General features: G+C 41.6%; 2 protein-coding genes across 2 annotated transcripts; one reads left to right on the top strand and one right to left on the bottom strand.

Moving 5' to 3' along the window:
• Positions 1-10,957: 10,957 nt before the first annotated feature.
• LOC122967747 (cytochrome c oxidase subunit 6A, mitochondrial) lies at positions 10,958-12,588 on the top strand. The gene is made up of 4 exons (XM_044332539.1): positions 10,958-11,128; positions 11,550-11,619; positions 11,901-12,043; positions 12,148-12,588. The coding sequence occupies exons 2-4, from the start codon at positions 11,550-11,552 to the stop codon at positions 12,235-12,237; spliced, it is 303 nt and encodes a 100-aa protein (XP_044188474.1). The 5' UTR covers positions 10,958-11,128; the 3' UTR covers positions 12,238-12,588.
• A 1,203-nt stretch (positions 12,589-13,791) lies between these two features.
• Positions 13,792-21,351, bottom strand: armc5 (armadillo repeat containing 5). Its single transcript, XM_044331351.1, has 7 exons — positions 20,373-21,351; positions 20,252-20,282; positions 20,034-20,144; positions 17,837-18,731; positions 16,967-17,739; positions 16,271-16,403; positions 13,792-16,029 (listed from the first exon to the last, which is right to left on the bottom strand). The coding sequence occupies exons 1-7, from the start codon at positions 20,754-20,756 to the stop codon at positions 14,565-14,567; spliced, it is 3,792 nt and encodes a 1,263-aa protein (XP_044187286.1). The 5' UTR covers positions 20,757-21,351; the 3' UTR covers positions 13,792-14,564.
• Between the last annotated feature and the right edge of the window lie 8 nt (positions 21,352-21,359).

Here is a 21,359-nt window from a genome sequence, read left to right as displayed (position 1 = left end):
CCTTCAGCCATGATTCACCTCCAAACATTTATCTGTCTGCATGTTTGACAGGTGCCTTATTAAGGAAAAAAACAATCAGATCCATAGGAGAGTGTCGATTTTTCATGTCAAAGCTTTGAGGAGAAAAAAAGGAGCTGATGGTTGTCAGAGGTAAAACAAAGATGGTGAGGTGGTGCCTCATTTACTCAGAGAACAGTATGAGTGTCTGTGGAGACACATCTGGTAGCTTCACTGTGGTCTTTCATATTAGAAACACTGTGCGCCCCAATATATACATACAAATTACATTCTGCGTGTGCTCGTGTGCTGTCCTTATGTGTCCTTTAATGACGAAAGAGGAGAAAAAAAACGCAAAAGTGAGGAGAATACGATGATCTTAATCTATACAACAGGCTCAGGGGTTGACTCAGGATTGAGTTTAGGAATATCAGACCAACCAAACAGGCCAAACACATCATTTTTCACAAGTAGGCCTGTTAGTAAACATGAAGAAGACCTCCTTATTCCCAATAAAGACATTTTCATCAACTGTACTCACTCATGGCGCAAAACAGAAATGTGACCAACATATAGAGAATTGTTATAATTGATACTGACATGCAAACATTTGCTATACTTTCATTTTTAGGTGCAAACTATAGCAAATATATTGTGAAATGTGAAATTTAACCTTGGTATAGTGCTGCTGCATGCCAGCACAAGGAAGTAAATCTTATATTCCAAATTTCCAAATTTCCAAATCCAAATATTCGATGCAAATCTGCAAATATTTAAGGTGACTGTAATGTGAGGTAACATAGGTTGTTCTAACATTGGATGCAACATGCAGATCTGCAATCATTCAGTGTTACTTCCCATCTAGTTTTAGTGCTATTAAAGTTATATCATTATCACTTCTGAGCAATATTACACAAACTATGTATTATACAGCTGAATGCAGCTCACCAGTTACTGCTAATATGGTGCATTGTGCCCTTCCAAAAATAAAACCAAAATGTTCCACAGAAAGTACAAAACCACAAAAATGGGGATAAAAGTAGTGTTGCGTGATGCAGCAGGAGAACAGTCAAAAACTTGTCTGACAAAGCGGCAACACCTGATTCCAATTACACTGACACACACCTAAATTATGTCTATCAATTACTTCAAAATACAGATGCTCCATTTGGTGGTCGGAGGTGTAAATAAAAATAAAGAAATAATTGAAAATGGCTCCTAAAGTCTGTATCTTGCAGTTTCATCAGGATGTTGGAAATCTGCATAACCTCAAGTGAACTTTGCAGCATCATGAACTCATTAAACAAACAAAAAAAACCAGATTCAGCTTGGTGTAATGAACAGCTTCACCCTGGTAAAATAAACACCTTCACTTCGGTAAAATGATCACTTTCATCCATGTGAAAAGAATTTCAAAATACATTTAGTCCAACGCTTTTTTTTTTCTTTCCCTCAGGACTGTAACTGTAGTGTTTATTGGTGGATTTATGGTCTTCTTCTTCCAGCTTGTAACACACTGTTGGCCACCTCCAAGGGGCTTAATATTAGCGTTCAGCTCCATGTAGCGTAACCAAATTGGTAGAGGAACACAAAGACCCACAGAGCGATTGTGCTGGCACACACCTTCATGCAGGTGTTTCGGCTGAACCTGCGTCTGGCTGAGCAGGTTAGGTCAGCGAGTGGCAAGGTGCTGATGTCAAATCTGCTTACAGTAAATCACCCTCCAAACAAAGACAGTACATTTTGGTTTTAAAAGACATTACAGACACCAAATTTAGTCAACCGGGGAGTCTATGATGAGGTGGGACTTCACCATTATTCAAAACAACCTCTTAATGTGAACTTGAGAGTGACTTTTTGGTTAAAGGGCGCCAAGAGCGGCAGGAGGTGGAAGGTGTTGTGTGGGTAAACTTGCCTAAGGACTGAAGTCAGATGTAAAAGTTTGGAAGAGGAAGGAGAGACTGAAGGAAACAAGCTGTCCTGCCAAACTGACACTTCTCCAAATGTGACGTGTGAAAAATGACCTGTCAGGGTAAATTGTAGTGATATACAACATCCTACCCCAAATGTTAGGTTAGTTAGGTGCAGTATTAACCAAATAAACAACAATTAGTTTATTTGTATGGCTCTTTTATGTTTTTGGAGGATAGAGGAGTTCTACAATATGGTATGAAGGCATAAGTTATTCTTGGCTGTAGCTAAACAAAAACCTATTTTGTAGCCTTGTTAGGCAGATAAATAAAAAGATTTTTAGTAACAGTTATGCTAGTGACTATGTGAGGCTGCACGTCTCTGTACTTGAGCTAAATGCTAACATCAGCATGCTAATATGCTTGTAATGACAACGATAACATGCCGATGGTTAGCATATGTTCATCGTCTTAGGTTAGCATGTTAGCATGCTAACACTAGCTAATTAGCAAGGCTGATAGGAAAGTTGAGGGTTTTGCAAGTATTTGATCTTAAACCAAATTGGACAAATTGAAATTTTGATCTGATCTGATCATCAAAATCATTAAGATTCAGTCTCTGGGCAGCATTAATGTCTGTGCCAAAGTTCATGGCTATCCATCTAATAGTTGTTGAGATATTTCAGTTTGGATCGTAGTGGTGGACTGACCGAACAGACCAACATTGCCACCCTTAATAGCATTTCAACATGGCTAAAGAAAGATTAAAATGATGTAAGCCATATCCTTTGATAACCCAAAGAAATTACTAAATTGGACTGCACTTCACAGAAATATTGGGACAAGGAGCTGATGTGGTCAAGTCAGCTTGTAACTAACAGCTCCATGTGCTGCATAAAGTCTTATCAACAGATGGTCAGAATGTGAACCAACCAGTTTAAAGACTGGTTTCCATGTCTTTACAATGTCTTCAAGGACCTGGGAGGTAAATGACGTGTGTAGAGGTTAATGGGGGAATTTTCCACACAAGAGTAATGGAAGGAAACAAAATATCATCAGTATTTTCAGGTCCTTCCACTTATTAATCATTGAATTGAAAATAATTCAAACAAATCATAAAACTTGTCAGCTGTACTTAAGTATCCGGTTTACTTGTTATGTCACACTCCAGATAGTAGAGATTGAACTCTTTTTTTCCACCCACAAGCAGCTCTGTCTGCACAGGACCTGCTGATGTGATGGACAGTGTATGGAAGTTTCCACCGTAGAGTAACGTGTGGTGCACATTGCTCCAAATCCCCTGCTGTCTCAGTCCGCCTGGGACAATATTGATGTGGATTCTTTGTCCTCATAGTTTGTTCAAGTGTCTGCAGCTAAAGTTATCTTTAAGGCAGTATCTGTCTCAGTCAGAGAAGCAGTGTTGGGCCAGCTACGTGGAAAGTGTAGTGGGAAGATACTCTATATCAAATGAAGCTCCACTACATTTAAGCTATCACCAAAGAAATGTAGCAAGCTAAGCTACAGCAACATGGCAAAAGTAGAAGCTATATCAAAGCTACTTTTGTATTTTTTATTCTGTTATTATTATTATTATTATATTTTATATGATTAGCAGTTTAAAAAGTGGTATTTTTATTAGGCCCACTCTGTACTAGTAGCTCACTAGAGACAGCTGAGACCGCTAACTTCCGGTTTAGCTCTCCGGCTAATTTGATAAAATGATTCAATCATGCGGCTCTTCTAGACTTTTGAAGTGTGATCGGACCAAATGGATCAAATTCTGATAGGGAAACGAGTCATTTCGTGGGGGTTGTGACACTCAAACAAACGTATCCGCTGATTTACAAACAATGTAAGTCTATGGGAAAAAGTCTTTTTGGGCCCAATAGCGTCACGTGACGTTGTAATGACACGGTTTGGTCAGTATGTTAAATTGGCTTCAAAGCCTGTCACTGTTCCTGGGGGCTTGGGCAAATCTTAGTTCCAGGAGGAGCTAAAGGCTGTTTCACCACATTTGTCTACTTGATCAATAAAAGAGCTTTGCTACTGAAAACACTATTCAAAAAATAGCAATGCTACCACCAGACTACTGAGAAATGTAGTTAAACTTGTAGCAGTTCAATTGAAAATGTGTCCACTATTTTGTCAGTTCTGTGAAAACACTGAAGCATCCTTTTTCTACTCCCCAAATGCCCATGTTGAAGCATTATGTGTGGTTATACTTGGAGGTGTTTAGTGATTGTTGTTTTGTTAATTTTGTTTGTTCTGCAATGAGTTTACTGCTAACCAAGCTAGCCACTATACTAGCTGTTTAAAGCTAATGTGTTGCTAATACAACATTTTAAGAAGCTTTGACATATTCATTATACTTTTATTGTGTGTTCAGACAGAGCGCAAAGCAAATTTTAGATGTGAAGTGATTACATACAAACTCAATGGATAGATGTGAAAATGAGTCCATGCTTGTTCGCAATTGAAAATGTTTCAACTTGAGCAAAAGATTTGCAGCCCCATTGAACAGCTGTGTGACTGGCGAGGCAGGTTGGATGCAAGTTTATACGAATTGGTTGCATACAGCCAGGCTGTTGTGGACTCTGTATGTAATAATATAATGATATATATAATAAACTTTATTTATATAGCACTTTTCTTAGCAAAGTTATCAAGTGCTTAACAGAACAGAATTAGAAGAATTAATGAACCAATTAAAAATAAAATAAAAAGAGAGATCATAAAACAGTGGGGAATAAAATGTAGTTACACAGCAACATATCAAATATTCATAAAAGCTTTATGATAAAATAACGTTTCAAGATGAGATTTAAAAGACACAAAATACATCACCTGTTTGATCTTGATAGGCAGAGTCTAGTAATGTACAGTATGTTTATTAGCATTACTGTGTTGAGCCTCATAAAGCAGCCAATGACTGTTTTACTGTATTTAATTATGGTAGTTTTGCCATTCAGGTATAGCTTTAAATACAATTTAAATTGCAGACTTATAGTTTTCCTTTATTTTTCAGAGGCTTTCTATGTTAGTTTTTTCTCCTGAGCTGAGCGTCTGTCCAGTATTGAACACAGCAGTCCTTTTTGTCACCAGCATGATGGATAACCACATACAGAAGGTACCGATTCAGCAGGTTTTCTACCTGAACCTGATGAAATGCAGCATTTCCATCAGTGGGTGTGGAGTTTATACAGCAGCCGGAGGAAACACTGTAGACTCAACACAGCAAACTGCACAAGACAGACACATACTGTACAGAATGATGTGTAAATACTAAACTGGGTAAACTATCACCTCCAAAATCAAGGTTAACAGAAATTCATATTCTTTATTTTCCAGACAAGACTTTTTCAGTTTGACACCACCTATTAATTTATAGCATATACTGTAGCATTAGGTCATCCTCAAATGTGGGTAAACTGTGTTATGCAAATAAAAAACGTGCGTACACTGAGTTCAGATGAGTACATCGCTGCAAATCCACACACTCCTGTCTGTGTCCTTCATGCCAAGAAGAAAGACAACTGTGGATTGTATGCGATGCAGTAAGTGTCTGTGATGTTGGACAGAGGTGAAAGCAACCTGCGCCATTTGAGACAGTCTGTCCCGTCTTTTCCTTGTAAATCTGTGTGTCTTTTCTCTCTGTTGCCCGGGTGTGAAAGCGCTCGAGGACACGCAGATTCACTGCTGTCAAGACAGTGGCGTTAAGCTGGAAGAGGAACGTAGCAGTGATCATTTCATCACTTCAGGTCAACAAGGGATATTTTATATAATTATAAAGTTGATTTTTGATTATTTGGGTAATTATTGTTATTTTAAATAGGTATATTGTGATATTGTTTTGTTTTCTGGTGTGGAGGATTTATATCATGTACCAGGAAATTTTCAATAAATAAATTAAAAAATAGATAAGATCAGATAGTTGACAGTGAATAACCTATAAACTGAGGACATTGTGGTTATGTGGTATAGAGCTGCAACAAGTAGTTGATTAATCGATCAGTTGCCAACAATTAAATAAATCACCAGCTACTTTGATAATCTATTAATTGTTTGGAGTCATTTTTTTTAAGAAAAGAATGGCCATATTCTCTGATTCCAGCTTCTCAAATGTGAATATTTTCTGGTGTCTTTAGTCTGTTATGACAGTGAACTGAGTATCTTTGGGTTGTGGACTGTTGGTCAAAACAAAACAAGACATTTGAGGACATGACATTTAACTCTGGGAAACAGTGATTGACATTTTTCACCATTTTTTGGCAGACTAATTGAGAAAATAATCAACAGATTAATCAATTATAAAAATGGTCATTAGTTGCAGATGTAAAGTGGTATGTTGACCATCAGCCTACGAGAGCACCCAATAATTTGTGTTGGTTAATTAAATTTAATTAAGTAATTGAATATAATTAACCACTTGGACAAATATATAATTGTAATGTTGAGCTCAATGCTAATGTCAGCATGCAACATGCCTATAATGATAATGTTAACATACTGATGTTTAGCAGATAACAGTTAGCTTAACATCTTAGTTTAGTGTGTTAGCATGCTAACTTGCTAATTAGCACAACACTCAAAGTTTTGCTGGTGTTTGGAATGGATGTATTATAAGTGCTGCACATGGCGCCGCTGCTCGGCCTTGCAGCCAACTTTTCCCAGTGGTCACTCACGGTATTGTAGCGAAAAATCCCCCTGCGGCCCAAAAAGTATTTTCCTCATAGACCACCAATGTAAAAGAGACATCTGTAAAACTGTTGACAGGACACCTTGAACTGCAAACTAGGTCAGTTATGATTTTTTCTATTATGAATTTTTGATCCGTGGAGGTTTTATATTTTTAAAACTTTCCGCAAGCCAAGAAAAACAATTTAATAATCTGTGATGTCATCACAATGTTAAGTCTATGGTCCAAGCAGGAACTGGGTGCCATTTTTAGTTCGTTATCCAGCTCTTACAATACGTCCATGGTGTTTGTCATAAACCAAAATACTGAAGTCAGAGAATCACCGAAGTTCATACAATTCCTCTTGAGGGGAACATGAATGTCTTTACTAAGTTTAGGGACAATCCATCCAACAGTTGCTGAGACATTTCACTCAACAACAACATCACCAAATGTCAGCCTAAAAAGTAGAAGTTGTCCGGGAACCATGAATGTCTGTTTGCTGAAGTATTTCCCCAAAGGTCAGTCAGGGACCGTGAACAACTGTGCAGAATTTCCTGGCAATCAGTCCAATAGTTGTTGAGTCAGTGTGGAACAAAGTGGTGGAACGACTGACACTGTCATCCCTAGAGCCACTCTAGTGTGGCTAAAAATAATATACAGTATGTGTTAGACATCTCATTTTGCCCCCCTCTTCTCTTGTACTGTGTAATTATTGTAAGTGCCCCACACGTTTTGAGTAATTATACTGTAATTACTAAGCTGTGATCTAAAGAGATAACCAGCTTCATTAGATTGTGGGTCAAAATATTGCACCATACCAGCATATTTTGTTACAAAATAAGTTTTCTAACAAGAAAAGTGAATTTGTTATTACAAGAAACTGACATTTATTGTTAGATATGACAAGTCAAAACCTTAGGAAAGCCTAGAAAGCCTTTAGAAATATAACTTTTACGTCATATTTGTACAAGACATCTCAATCCCAAAGGATTTGACACAGAGGTAATAACATTGGCCTCAGTGGCCTAAATTCTTCAGATGTCAGTGTTAATCTGAGAGGCAAGACAAACCAGCTAGGACTTACAACAAAGGGTGATTAATTAATTCAAAATGTAAAAAATTAGATTATTTGCTACGGGTTTAGAAACTTCTATATTGCATACATTTCTATTTTTACTTCTCATTTAACACTTGCATACAGACACAAGTTAAAGGCAGATTCCTTGACATAAACGACATGTCTGCAGGTTGGAGCTCTGGCAGCACACCTGCAGTACATGCATACCTCAGCGTGTCTATCTTCCAGTATACGTCTGTCCTGAGATGGTGTGTGTTTGATTCCTCTGCCCACAATAACACAAGTGCTAGACGTTCAGACTGGCTGCTGCTTGCGTGACTGACTGACATCACCGCTGGCTCCGGCTGCTATTGGCACTTCAGCCTGAAACTGGCTAGACGGAGACCACAAAGGCATTACTAACAGTGTGAAAATCAAGAATCACCAACGAAAGAAGTGGCGCCTTTTTGTCTGTGTATGCATTTGAACATTTGTGCATTAACTCTTAACAGATATTTCCTCAAATGCAAAGCAGGTTGGAGCAGCTAGTTGTTGCTGCTGTTCTTCTGAATACTGTCAACGTGAAAATAAAGGTATGAAGACCTACTTTGGCACATAATGAATCCTGCATTTTGTATTTTATTCTATTTTATGTAACTTTATTTGTTGTTCAGTGGATTCAAATGTTTCAAATTTAAGGCTAAATGCCGTTTAGTATCTAAATAACTGATTCAACATATAGATATATAAGCCAAAATCCAATTCTATGTCACAAATCTTATTTTAAAGGTTATACAGTGTCACTTCTGCAGTCCAAACTAGTGAACTGAGTACAAAAACCAACCAAAGAGGAAGGAACTCCAGTGCAGAAGTGAGCTTAACACAAAACCAAAGTGACCAAAAGTAAAAGAGAAGTCATTTTAAGGACAGTTTCCTCATAGCAACACTACCCCATCTGGTGGATAGTTTGTATTAAAGGACAGGTTGACACATTTTTTAAGAGTGTCTTAAAACAACAATCAGGTGTCCATATGAGCAGTGAAAGAGGTTTTCCTCCTTGTAATCATTCCTCCTGTTCATACTGGCTGTTAAAAGATCCCCTTCAAATGTGCTTTCAGTGTAAGTGATGGAGGCCAAAATCCACTGACTGTATATAAATATGGACAATGATGCGTCTCCATTTCCTGCCGTTATGCAAAAGTGAAGCCAAGATACCTCCTTTCCAGGAGCTGCCATCTTGCTTGTGTGATGTCATTTGGAGTCAGAGTCTGCGCAGTAGAGTCGCCGTCTGACGGAGGTTTGAGAGCGGCTGACACAGCTGTCAATCATGACGTCAGACCCCCCTTTTTATATCATCAAATAACTAAATAAAAACAAACTTATCAGAAAAATTAGTACTTGGACAAACATCAGCATGATAAGAACAACCTAAAATAACAGAAACCATCTCTGGTGATAATTTATTTGACGTGTATTTTGACGGGCTTAATGACTTGTACTTCAGCCAGCCACCAGAGGGCGATCCAGATGTTTTGGCTTCACCTCTGGGGAGCTGTAATGACGTCCATATTTATATACAGTCAATGGTGTCCTCACAGTCATTTTGTGCAAAAATGCATTTAAAAGTTGTGATGTGAAGCTTATATGAGCTTTTTTAGCATCAAATTCCCTCTTTGTGTTTCCTCAGACAGTGTCACCCTGTTGAGCTGCGATGGAAGTATAGTAACAAGAAGAGGGACTTTAGCACTAAAAAGACTGTAACCTTGAAAGATATCTACTTGATTTGACTCATTTGGATGCTGAAGCTTCATATTAGCTTCAGATAAATTTTTAAATACATTTTTGCACAGAAGGAGGACTGTGGATTTTGTCCCCCATCACTTCTATTGTAAGTGTCTTATGAAGGGATCTTCTAATGGTCAGTATGAACAAGAGGAATGATTACAGCAAGAAAAAACATGTTAATTTGTTTTAAGACAGACTTGAAAAATTGTTAACCCGTCCTTTAAGCAAACATACCTGCATCACACCTGTCATCACATTTTAACACCCAAACAACACAGCATCAAGCAAAGGAGGACAAAACATCAGTCAAACAGGTGCTTTAGCTCACATTTTTCTCTCTTTCTTCCTCCCTTTGAGGCTCAATATGCTGCCTTTGCATACGAACGCCACACAGAATAAAACATGAAAAGCAGCACACAGATAAACCCTATAATCAAACAACTCAGCTGTCATGCTGGATATTTAGCTAAACCTCTGCTCCTGGTAGCTTAGTAGCCCTGAGAGGGATGCTAGGAACTTAGCACCTAACTTATAAGGTGCAGCTAAAACTTCATTTTAGCGTCAGATAAACATTTAAATTCATTTTTGCATATAATGATTGCAGATTTTGGCCCCCATCATTTACATTGTAAATGCATTATGAAGGGATCTTCTAATGGTCAGTATGAACAGGAGGAATGATTACAGCAAGAAAAAACATGCTTCAGTGTTCTCCTAACTGTTGTTTTAAGACAGACTTGAAAAACTGTGAACCCATCCTTTAAACACGTAACCTGTTATTTGCTTTGTTTATGCACATCTAAGTCTACCAAAAATACAGATACAGTATATATATACATATACATTTAACAGCAACACTAATTTTTGTCAATATTGTAATATTAAAATGTTCTAATAACTTCTCTTTCTATGACAAACCAACTTATTTTGATATGAAACTGGATATGTTGTTATTACAAGAAACTGTCATTTACACTGCTATTATCATATGACAATCAAAACCTCAAGAAAGCCTAGAAGCCTGTGAACTATTACGTTTAAAAATATAACTTTTAAGTCTTTTTTTGTACAAGAGATCTCAATCCCAAAGGTCTTGCCTTTGAGATAATAACATTGGCCTCACTGACTTATATTTTTTTACATTACGATGTCACTGTTAATCTGATTTAGAGGGAAAAACAACTAGGATGTACAGCCATCGGTGATGATGAGGGAATTCAAATAAACTGACGTCATGTTGCACCTGTGACCTGCAACTGAACCCCAGGTGCTTTCAAAGAACGACTGTGAGGACTGAACAGCCTGAAACCAAAAGTGAAAGCTGGCACAATGATTATATTAAAAAAAAAAAAGCCTTCTCCGTTAGCTTAGGCCATTAATGAGGATTAATAAGCCCTCTGCCCTTATTCTTAGTCTTTTTTTAATATAGACTGAACACAGCCTCATCCTTCTCCTCCTCCTTCCCCCCCACCGTCCTCTTCCTCTTCGTCACTTATCAGCCTGCCTTTGCACTTGCCCAAATATAAAGTTTCTTGGCTCAGCGACAGACTGAAATGGGGAGGAGTCTGACACACTGAGTTCAGCTGAGGACAGACTGAAGGACAAACAAGCAGAGAAGAGGAGAAAATTAAATGAGCAACGGTTTCGCCAGAAAAATAAGAGGAAAATAAAACATATTAGATATTACCTGCCTGCAGAACAGTAAGTTTCCCCTTGATTTTTTTTTTTTTTTTTGCATTTCAGCTAGATTAATAGTACTCTTGATAAACAGCAACCCTAGTAGGCCCAGCCTCAACCCTAACTGTATTATATCTCTTGTTTATTTGTAAAGAAGCATTTTCAGTCATATAAATTATGTTTTTCTGCTAATTATTGCATCACAAATATCAGATTTTTGTACAGAAGTTCTCTTTCGATCACTTATTTCTATGTTATTCTATTTTGGGGTCTGCACAAAGGTTATCAAAGCCCCCTTGACATGAAAATAAAGCATTTTAATCTACTTAAACGTCTTTAGTGGAACATAAGATTGAAGTGTGCTGTCGCTGTGCTATCACATTCATCATGAGTGAGTATGTTTATACAAGTGTAATATCAATAACTATCTTTAAACCCCTTGCAGATGTCTCTGTCTGCCTTGGCCGCTCGTCGTGTGTTTGCCGCTGCGTCGCATTCAAGCCATGAGGGAGGAGGTCAGTGTGTCTTTTCCTGTCTCTGCCATACAAACAAAATTCAGACCTCCTGTATGCAACGACCCCTCTGAGCCTGTTGTTGTGCATTAACTGAAATGTCTGCAGAGCTGGCAGCCGGCCTGCACATTCACGCTCTTTGGCAGATAATCAGTTTTAATCATTGGTATGGACTCTATAGTGGGACAGCTGCTCTAAATTATGCTTATATTGTTCACACAGTTGTTAACCTGCTTTATTCAGTGCTTGAGTCATGTGCTTTTTCACTAATGGTTTTTCCACAGCGAGGACCTGGAAGATACTGTCCTTCGTGTTGGCCGCTCCTGGTGTCACCGTCTGCATGATCAACGCCTACATGAAGGGACAGGCTCACTCTCATGAACAGCCGGAGTTTGTGCCTTATCCTCACCTGCGTATCCGCACCAAGGTGAGTCTCGGTGTCATTCCCCCTACTCTCCCAGTATGATTTACACAACAGTATGTGAGTATTTCTGTTGCTGTTGTTGACTTTGCTAACATGTCTCCTTACAGAAATTCCCTTGGGGAGACGGAAACCACTCTCTGTTCCACAACCCTCACACCAACCCTCTGCCCGATGGCTTCGAGAGCTCCCATCACTGAGGAGACCAGTCACATTTCTTTAGCTGCACCTTTCTAAACTCCAGTCTGCAGTGTACTTGGCTTAGTTATACTGACCAAAGCAGAGGCGAAGCAGCATCGCCATCAAGCGGTGCAACTCAGACAGGAATAAAACCACTTTATGCTGTATTAAAAAGAAGTGCCATTTCATTTCTTTTTTTTTTTTAATTGAGAGTAGTGCTCAATTTAATCAGCACTTAAGTCTTTTATCTAAATGTGTTTTAACATCTCACTGCGTCGGCCATGTTCAAGTGTTTCACTGGTTACAGCAGAACGGACTTCAGTCTCTCATTGTGTCTCTTCTTTTACTACCAATAAAGGTCATCAAGGTCAGACATGTTGAAGTCCTGCACGTTGGGGCTTTAAAGGACAGAGCTGCTGATATTCTGTAATTACTTATTGTCAACAAAACCCATAAAAAGGCCAAAACACACTATATATAGATACATAGACCTCCATTGTTGTCCAAAAACGATTAATGAGCCGCATCGTTGCAACCTGCTCCTCATGGCCACTGTAGTTTATTCTGAGTCGATCCCACATAAACTGTCTCGCTGCTGTAAATACTGAGGCTGCACCTGAATTTAAAGTATTCAGACCTTCAGGATGATGCATCGACTCAGGTGGCAAGTTGGGGGTCGACTTTGGTGTATAAATTTGTCATGTGCTTAGAGTTCCTGCTATTTCTACGGATATTTTTTATTCTCATAAATGTCAACATTACTGATGTTTTCTCTTCAATACACCTTATTTACGGTTATAAGAGCAGTCAGCCTCCATCAAGTTACACCTGCAGAGCAGCCGCCCCACATGAGTCTCATGTTTTACCTTTAAGACACATTTTAATGCCTTTGTTCATCATCTGTGATGTGAAAACATCACTTTTCTCTCACAGGCAGAGAAATATAAAAAAAAATTGTGCATCCTGGTAGTTTAGTTATAAAACCGAAGGGCAGTACAGAGCGTCTCTCCTGTCAGCTGAAGAGTCTCACCGGACGGCAGCAGAGGAGACTGTATCAGCGTCTTTCAAAGGCAGTTTGGACACTTCGCTAACGTTCAGCACCAGAGCCGAGAGAAGTGGAACAGAGATGAGCCCCGCTGTCCTCTGCACTGCCCCGTCCTTCCACTTTGTGTGGTTTGTTTGTAAAAGTTTACAGTCTGTCATGTTGTTATCATACGTGTCTTTATGTATAATGACTCAGGAGCTTCTTGACAAATGATTTGAATCCTAAACATTTATGGGGCAGCCCCAGTAAATACTCACTAGTGGACCAAATGTGTATTAATCCGCAGCTGAAAATAGCACTATTTCCTCTTGTTTGAGCAATGTTTGCTACAAACTACAACGCCCAGCTATTTTAAAAAGGAAATGATTTAGCTTTTTTTTGAAAATGAAACTATATTTGTGACCTTTTTTTTTTAAAAGATTTACAGCAGGAACAAATGGGGGAAGTCAGAAAGTATTGAGAGACACTGTTAGTTTCCGTATTTTCATGTCATTTGATAGAATCTCTCCAGTCTTATCCTTTAAAACGCAAACATTTAGCGACATTTCGTAGCACGCCAGGCGCTGGACACCTGAGAAATCTGACTTGTGGGAGACACTGAATGAAAAGTCATAAGGATTCATCCTCTGGACACACTAGATTTCACAAGAATCTAATAGCTGTTATATAACCGACTGACATTTCCTGAAGCCGTGTGCTCTGATCAATGTGTAGAAAACACACACAAACAACATATTAAGTGGCATAAATTTATATATTCAGTGGCATAAATTGATATGGGACAGGTGAAATCTACACACTGTATATCTGCTATTTCCATATTATCTCTATGTACAAAATAAACAACTGGCTCCTAAGACCAACCCTGATAATTCCAGTACTTCCAGCTAAATGACATTTATCAAATGCATTATAGACATTTGCGTACACTCCCCCACCCTCAAAAAAAAAAAAAAAAAAAAAAAAAATCACAATACAAATGTCATTCGAAGTTAACAGTAAATTATAAACACCATTATGTCATGCTGTGACGAGCTACAAACTAAATAGAAATTCAGGCTTTCAAATTATGAAAATAAATCGACATTCTGTTAGTGCTGAAGAAATTCATACAGCATGTTTTTCAGGTAATGATGCTGCTGTTGTAACCTGCATTTGTACTATTCAGACATTTGATAAAATTATTACAATGGCAACTTTTCTAGAAGCTTATAATAAGCCCCGCCCCCTCCCCAGCAAGTCGACTTAATCTGTGCCCTCTGAATTTATGTCAATCACGTCACTCAATGTTTCACTCCTTGTTCAGCTAAGAGCAGCCGTAGCCAGACTCAGTAGATCCTGTTTCAGAGTCTCCGTGCAGTCGGCCTCTCTGGCGAGTCTGCGAAGGCAATCCCCGGCGAGGGAGGAGGAGAAGAAGGGCCGAGGACAGTCCTGACAGCCCAGTAGCAGAGACAAGCAGGCCCGACCCAGCGCTGGGTAGCTGTACCGCTGCGAAAACCAGTAAATCTGCGGGAGGAGAGCGGCCAGGATCCCACCTCCTGCGCCGCCTTCTGAGGAAGAATTTGATTTTAGCTTTGCTGAATTTTTCATCAAGTTCTTTGGTCTTACCTTCAGCTCTTCTTGAGCGAGGGATTTGTCCACGCCTGACGCACTGCTCGGTCTAGAAACCGGGGCGACGGCTGAAGCTGGATTGAGCTCCTTGCTGGCCTTCTGAACAGCAGAAGAGCTTTTTTTACTGTCTGTCTGATGTAGGAAACTGTTCGGTTTCTTCGTCTGTCCCGGTAGATTTTCCGCCTCAAAGCCAGTCAACTCCAGCTCAGATGTTCGATTGGCCAGGTTCTCCTCGGCAGACTCCAGGCATTCTTGGTCCATTTTAGATGCGGCCTTCTCGGCGTTGTCCTCTGCGGGAGCTGATGCAGCTCGACTAGCGGCCTTGGTGGAGCAGGACAGGAGGAGAGACACGCAGAGATCCTCCAACTCTCTCTGCAGCTCAGTCACCAAGAACCTGCACGCTCCGGTCATCATCTCGCCTAGAGGTGTTTTCTGGAAGTCCAGGTTTTCTATCGAGTGCTCCTCTGTCTCCTTTTTACAGAAATCCAGTCCCTCAAGGACCAATGTGTCCAAAATCTGACAGTGTCCTCCCATCTCTCCTTTATCCTCCGCCTTTGTTGTTTCTGTGTCCTTCCTGAGGCGACATCCATGCAGGTAATGTAGCACCGGGAGCAGCATACCTGTGCTGACATCTTTAATGTGGATGGCTTCTTCCACGTTACCCTGAGCCTCTCCAAATCCGCCTCTCAGCAGAGCCCTGAAGTACTCAGAGCCGACCCCGTCTGTGCCCTCCGCCCCGGCCACAGCCTCCCTGTTGGCTGGGACCTCGGTCCCGTCGTCCAGCAGCAAGAGGAGGTCAAAGTTCGACAAACCGTAAGGACAGATGTCAGCTAGGCGAGGCTTTTTGGAGGGAGGCGGTGAAGCGCTGTCACTTTTACCGACTGTCTGTGGTTTAACTGGGTTGAGATGTCTTCTGTCGAGCTCCACTTTGACGCCGCCCATCAGGGCAGACAAGCATCCGATCAGGAGAGAAAAGTACAGCGAGTGGAGCTGAGAGGTCAGACCTGAATGAGGTGAATTAAACCAATCAGAGAGGAACCTTCCACCTTCAGCGGGATGGTCTTCATCCATGTCATCGTCATCGCAACCGAGGGGCTGAAGAGCCAAGAGGAGACCGCCGCTGTCCAGGAGGAGTTTCTTCAACAGGGGCTTGTTGCTGTTGGAGGAAAAAAAGAGGCTTCGTAAAGCTCATGTTGCTGTGATTGTTCTTGATCATCAAATTAAATCTGAGAATATTTAGTTCCTTTGTAAAACCAGTAAATTAAAACTGTTTTTATCAGGATGCCCAGTGTCTTTAAGATCCTTTAAAATTAACTGTGGACAAAAAAAAAAGTACATTTTACGACATTCCTGTGCTTTTCAGTCGTTAAATTCTGAAAACAGCCACTGCTACTCACCTGCTGATTAACGGCAGCGACAGCGCACAGTTCATCTTGTCTGATTCGGAGCCCGACAGCATCACATGGGCGAGAACTCCAGAGCCGAATCCAGACTCACACTGGACACGCAGATTATTGAGAAGAGCCAAACCTACACAGACAGTCAGCGCACAATTATAAACTGCTCCTGTATAGAATTAATAGAGCTGCAGTGGAAAATAAATGGGCAACTATGATAATTGATTAATGACTTAAGTCATTTTTTAAGGGAAAAATACCAAACATTTACTGGTGGCAGCTTAGCATGATTGAAACTTTTATGTGTCATACGTATAATGTTTGGATTTGGGGATTTTGGACTGTTGATTAGACAAAACAAGACATTTGAAGGCGTCACTGTGGGCATTTTTTCACAATTTTTGGACATTTTATACACAAAACAATTAATCTAGAAAATAATCTGCAGATTAATCAATAATGAAAATGATTACAAATATTGTATTTAATTATTTAAACTACTTCCTGATACTTATTCTTGGCGAAAGAATTACATTTAATGATTTACTCACTCACATATTTGCATTATCTATAACTTTAATAAGGCAACAAGTAACTGTTGGCTATAAACTACAAGGTTTATATGTCAAATAACGCTTCTTAGGTTGTCAAAAGTTACTGATCAACATGCCACCCTCAATAACATCTCTCTCTTACCGAGTTGTTTAATTTTGGCTTTCACTCGGTCCGTCTGCCTCTTCTCTCCCTCTGATCCTCGCTCTCTCTGGCAGAGATGGTGGCGAATCAGCGCCACGGAGCCGGTTCGGACCAACGCCTGCAAACAGTTGGGGTTGCAGCTCAGCCGGCAAAGCATACGGAAGCACCTGCTGCTGGGGTCCTGGTGCTGGGTGAGGTAGCAGAGCAAGCCGGACATGATGCCTGAGTTGACCAGAGCGGCGCTCGGGTCCGTGGCGTGTGAGAAACGCGACAGCAGCAGCAGGATGGGAGACTCTGGCGTCCAGGGTTCGGGGTGGTAAGGGTGGTGGTACGCCATCGTACGGGGCACCGAGGGAGGCGTGTCAAGAGTGACTTTTGTCAAACAAGCTGCTGAGTGAGCCCGCTGCCTCCTTCTGTGGGGGGATGTGAACTTTGATGGGGAAACTGGTGTTTTAGTGGGAGAGGAGACGGCGGAGGAACCGGGCTGGTTTTGCGATGCGAGTGCGGTAGAAGGACTAGAAGGAGGCGGATCGGTGACTTTCCCTGGAGATGACGCAGAGGAGGGCTGAGCTACTTTTTTAGAAGCAGAGGAGGTAACAGGGTTGGAAGGGGAACAGTTTTTAAGAGAGGAATGAGAATCAGGGTTCGGGGAGGAGGTGTGAGGGGATGAAGACGGCGGGATCTGAAGACTCGCCCATTCCCCGTCGACACTCCCCGAGGAATCCAGAAGATCCCCCTCAGAAGAGATCAATCCCTCAGACACCAACCAGGACCTGAAGAAACCACAACAAACATCTGGTTTAAAAAAAAAAAAACAGAATCGTAGAATGATACAACCATTCACAAACCCGTTCACTTCGTTTTACATACCTGAGACTTAAAAAGCTTGATGAGCAGAGACCTTGCTCCCGACCAGCTTCCTCCTTCTTGTAGCCTTCAGGAGCGGGAAAGTCAAAAGAGTCGAAACACGTTGAAGGCAGGAGCTCAGTGGGAGACATGTTGGAGGTGATGCTCACGTCCATCTTCTCAGGAGGTGGTTCCTCCCCTCTGGTGAGCTCGACTAGTCGGGCGACAAGCAGAGGGACCAGCCCCAACTCTTGCAACTGCTCCATGGCGGTTTCATCAAAAACAAAGTCTACGCAGGCCAGAATGGCCAGCCGGGAAAGGGGGTGACTCTGATGGGCGGCCAGAAAGCCAATTAACGCCTCCAGTCCGCCGCTCTCCTTCACCTTAGCCCGGTTGACTGCTTCCTTGCAGCACAAGCACAGCGCCTTGAGGAAGACTCCAGACTTCAGCGGGTCCCTCTTGACCTCCTCCGTGAATTTCTGAATGACCCCGAGCGACCCCACGAGAGGGCGCAAGCAGCCTTGGGAGCACATGTTGGCCAGGGTTTTCAGTGCCAGCTCTTCGAAAGGTTTACCCGACTCCCCCGACGCCATGACACCGAGCTGCGCCAGGACGCCGGAACGCGACACCTCCCTGGCGCATTCGACACCGCAGCTCCGGGTCAGCTCGTGGAGGGTCCTGAGCGCCGCCCGTCTCAGCCCCTGAGGGTATTCCGGAGCGATGAGAGGGGCGAGGGCAGATAAGGTCCCCTGGGTGAGCAGCGACAGGCGGTTCGAGGGCGTGTCGGAGAGGTAGAGGAGGGCTCGAGCCGCCGACTGAGCGCACTCCAGTTTAGGACAGGGGTCTTTGGGTGGAGCAGCAGTGGGGGAGGACGGGGCGGAGGAGAGAGACACGCAGAGGAGGAGGAGAGGAACGCCACCTGTGTGAAAGAAAAGAGACGTATTAATAATCCACAGAGGATGAAAACATTTGGCAGGTGTTGATTAATGGTAACGTGAACAGACGTTTCCAGCTGAACGTCTGCCATTCCCTCCTATTCTGTTTCTCTCCATCACAGCCGCTTTCCCACGCTGTCGAAAACCGCTTCGTTCACATTACCGACGTCACCACACCTGACTAATGATACATCTACCCACATTCCTCTCGCTAATTACTCTCTAGATGCCGCTCTTTAAATATCGCTGCTACTCTGACCTATTATTAAGCAACCCTCCTCCTCCTCCCCATCACCACCACCATGACCTCCGTGGTATCCAGTCAGACTCGTCCAAAGGTTTTTCCATCAACCACCTGCTGGCTCCGCTCCACCACCACCACCACCACCAACAGCAGCAGCGTCTAGACTCCGTGTGATCATGTCCTGTCTCCTATCTTCATGTGGGCCTACACTTTATGATGATTCTTCATTATCGTTGGAGTCTAATCGCCAAAAATCTTTATGTCGCTAATATCAATAAATATTGTTATACACTTCTAACTGACCTCTCCTTATTGAAGTTTCTTATAAAGAGATAATACTGAACACATTTGCACCTCTTGCCATGTTTCTGCACATGTTTCTTCTCTCCACTGGTAATGAATTGAATGAGACATGAAATGTATGGTGTGAGTGGCGGTTGACGCACGACTTGGCCGACAGGATGTCCAACTAGAGCTGCAACAATTAGCAAATTAATTGAGAGGTTGCCAATTATTTTGATGATTGATTAATCAATTTGACTCTTTTTTTTTAAGTAAAAAAAAAAGTCAAAATTCTCGGATTCCAGACAAAACAAGACATTTAGAGATGTCACCTTGGCGTTTGGGGAAGAGTGATCAACATTTTTCACCATTTTCTGATATTTTATGAACCAAACAACTAATAGATTTATTGAGAGAATAATCAACAGATTAATTGATAATGAAAATAATCGTTAGTTGCAGCTTTAATCTCAACCATAAAAATGAAACAGTAGTTTCCCCAGTATGAATGTCTACTACTAATACTACTAATATGATGGTTTACAAAGCTATATTCTATATTTGCCGTCATTTTATAAATTTAAACATTTTAATATTTAGGATGTTCACTCTGCACATAAGCTCTTACTATAAATTGACCATTTTGTATAATTCTGCTGCCCGAGTAGCATTCACACTGCATCTCATTCTGAATGCAGGAAAAACTGCCAACTAAAGACGCTGCAGTGAGACACACTAACATTTCTCTCCTCTGACTTACCGGCAGAGTGGATGAGTGCTGAGCTCTCTGGATCCATGGCCAAGTTTCCCAAAGCTCGGGCTGCTCGGTTCTGGACGGTCTCCAGGGCCACATTTCTTTTCAGGATGTCCACTGAGAAAGTCAAGAATTATCTTTCAGGATTACATGATCTGATGAAAATGACTGCAAATCCTGCCTTTCGTCATTAAAAAGTTACACGGGTGAAAGATTTCACTTACCTACAACATTTATTCCATCAAGCTTACGAACCTGTAGCGGAAGACGTTTTAAATGTGAGCAAATTTATAGATTTAATCATATCAGCTTTCAATACCTTCTTAATTATTCCTTTAATCTCACCTCTATACGCGTCTCCAGCTCAGTGCAGCAGTTGGCCAGGATGCTGAGAGCCAGGTCCAGGGTTTTCCTGGAGCACTCCGGGTGCCCGAGTAGGTCCAACAGGGGCCGGAGACCGCCTCGAGTTCTGAATCGGGCGATGCCAGCCTTGTCACCCTTGATGTGCTGAGTCCGGATAGCAACCAGTGCTCGCCACTGAGAGACTCTGGACCTCTTGTCCATTTCTCTGCCACCGCCTGAGTCTGCCTTACCATGTTCAGCCCCTGATCGGGGTTTGGAGAGGTGAGTCAAGCACCAGGTCAAAGAGGACTCGGGTGATGATGGGTGCCCTTCCTTGACGTGTGCCCGAGATTGTTTCCAGTCACCTTGCACAGGTGATGCAGCCATGGTGCCTCTGCTTGGCACACCACGGGTTCACTAACCTTAATGTTCCTCCTCTCAGTAAACAGAAATATAACACACACTGTGGAGCATCCCTGGAGGCTTCCAGTGAAATACTGAGAAATCAAACAACATGTCCTTTTCTCCTTCAATTAACAAACTAATAACTCAGCTGGTGAAATGTGATCTTACTGTGTCCACTCATATTTTTTTAAACAAAAGTTTCCCCACAAATAACACTTGTGTGGTCAGAAAACTACAGATACCAGCATGGAAAAATAAAGTTGTACCACCTGACGCCGCAGTTGCTGACGGGAGATGGAGTCCCACCAGCTTCGGTCCACTCCCTTACAAAACAGGCCTACATCGTGAGAAGGCCGACCAAGCGTTATTCTGCGTAGTGGACGTGTACTTGCTCAATATAACACATGTTTGCACATTAAATGACGAATTAAAGCTCTATTTGATCAATGTTTTGAAACCACTGGCCGAATAATTTTTGTGAAACAAAAAGCAATCGCCTGTGTTAGCCGCTAACGCCATCTTTAGCCAAACAACAAAACAGGGGCGGTCGAGGGAGGGAGCAGGGAGTGAAGAGGAGGGTCGGAT

This window comes from Thunnus albacares, chromosome 17 (assembly GCF_914725855.1).
Source record: "Thunnus albacares chromosome 17, fThuAlb1.1, whole genome shotgun sequence".
Lineage (NCBI taxonomy): Eukaryota > Metazoa > Chordata > Actinopteri > Scombriformes > Scombridae > Thunnus > Thunnus albacares.
This window is presented reverse-complemented; position numbering and strand designations above follow the sequence as displayed.

Bases quoted from the DNA above. Each gene is read 5' to 3' on its own strand.
- armc5 (XM_044331351.1), bottom strand. From the start codon at position 20,756: ATGGCTGCATCACCTGTGCAAGGTGACTGGAAACAATCTCGGGCACAC. The intron at 18,732-20,033 runs GTAAGTCAGAGG...TCTTTCACACAG, and splicing joins AGCACTCATCCACTCTGCCG to GTGGCGTTCCTCTCCTCCTC. The intron at 16,030-16,270 runs GTGAGTAGCAGT...TTCCTCCAACAG, and splicing joins TCGCTGCCGTTAATCAGCAG to CAACAAGCCCCTGTTGAAGA.
- LOC122967747 (XM_044332539.1), top strand. From the start codon at position 11,550: ATGTCTCTGTCTGCCTTGGCCGCTCGTCGTGTGTTTGCCGCTGCGTCG. The intron at 11,620-11,900 runs GTCAGTGTGTCT...GTTTTTCCACAG, and splicing joins TTCAAGCCATGAGGGAGGAG to CGAGGACCTGGAAGATACTG. The intron at 12,044-12,147 runs GTGAGTCTCGGT...GTCTCCTTACAG, and splicing joins ACCTGCGTATCCGCACCAAG to AAATTCCCTTGGGGAGACGG.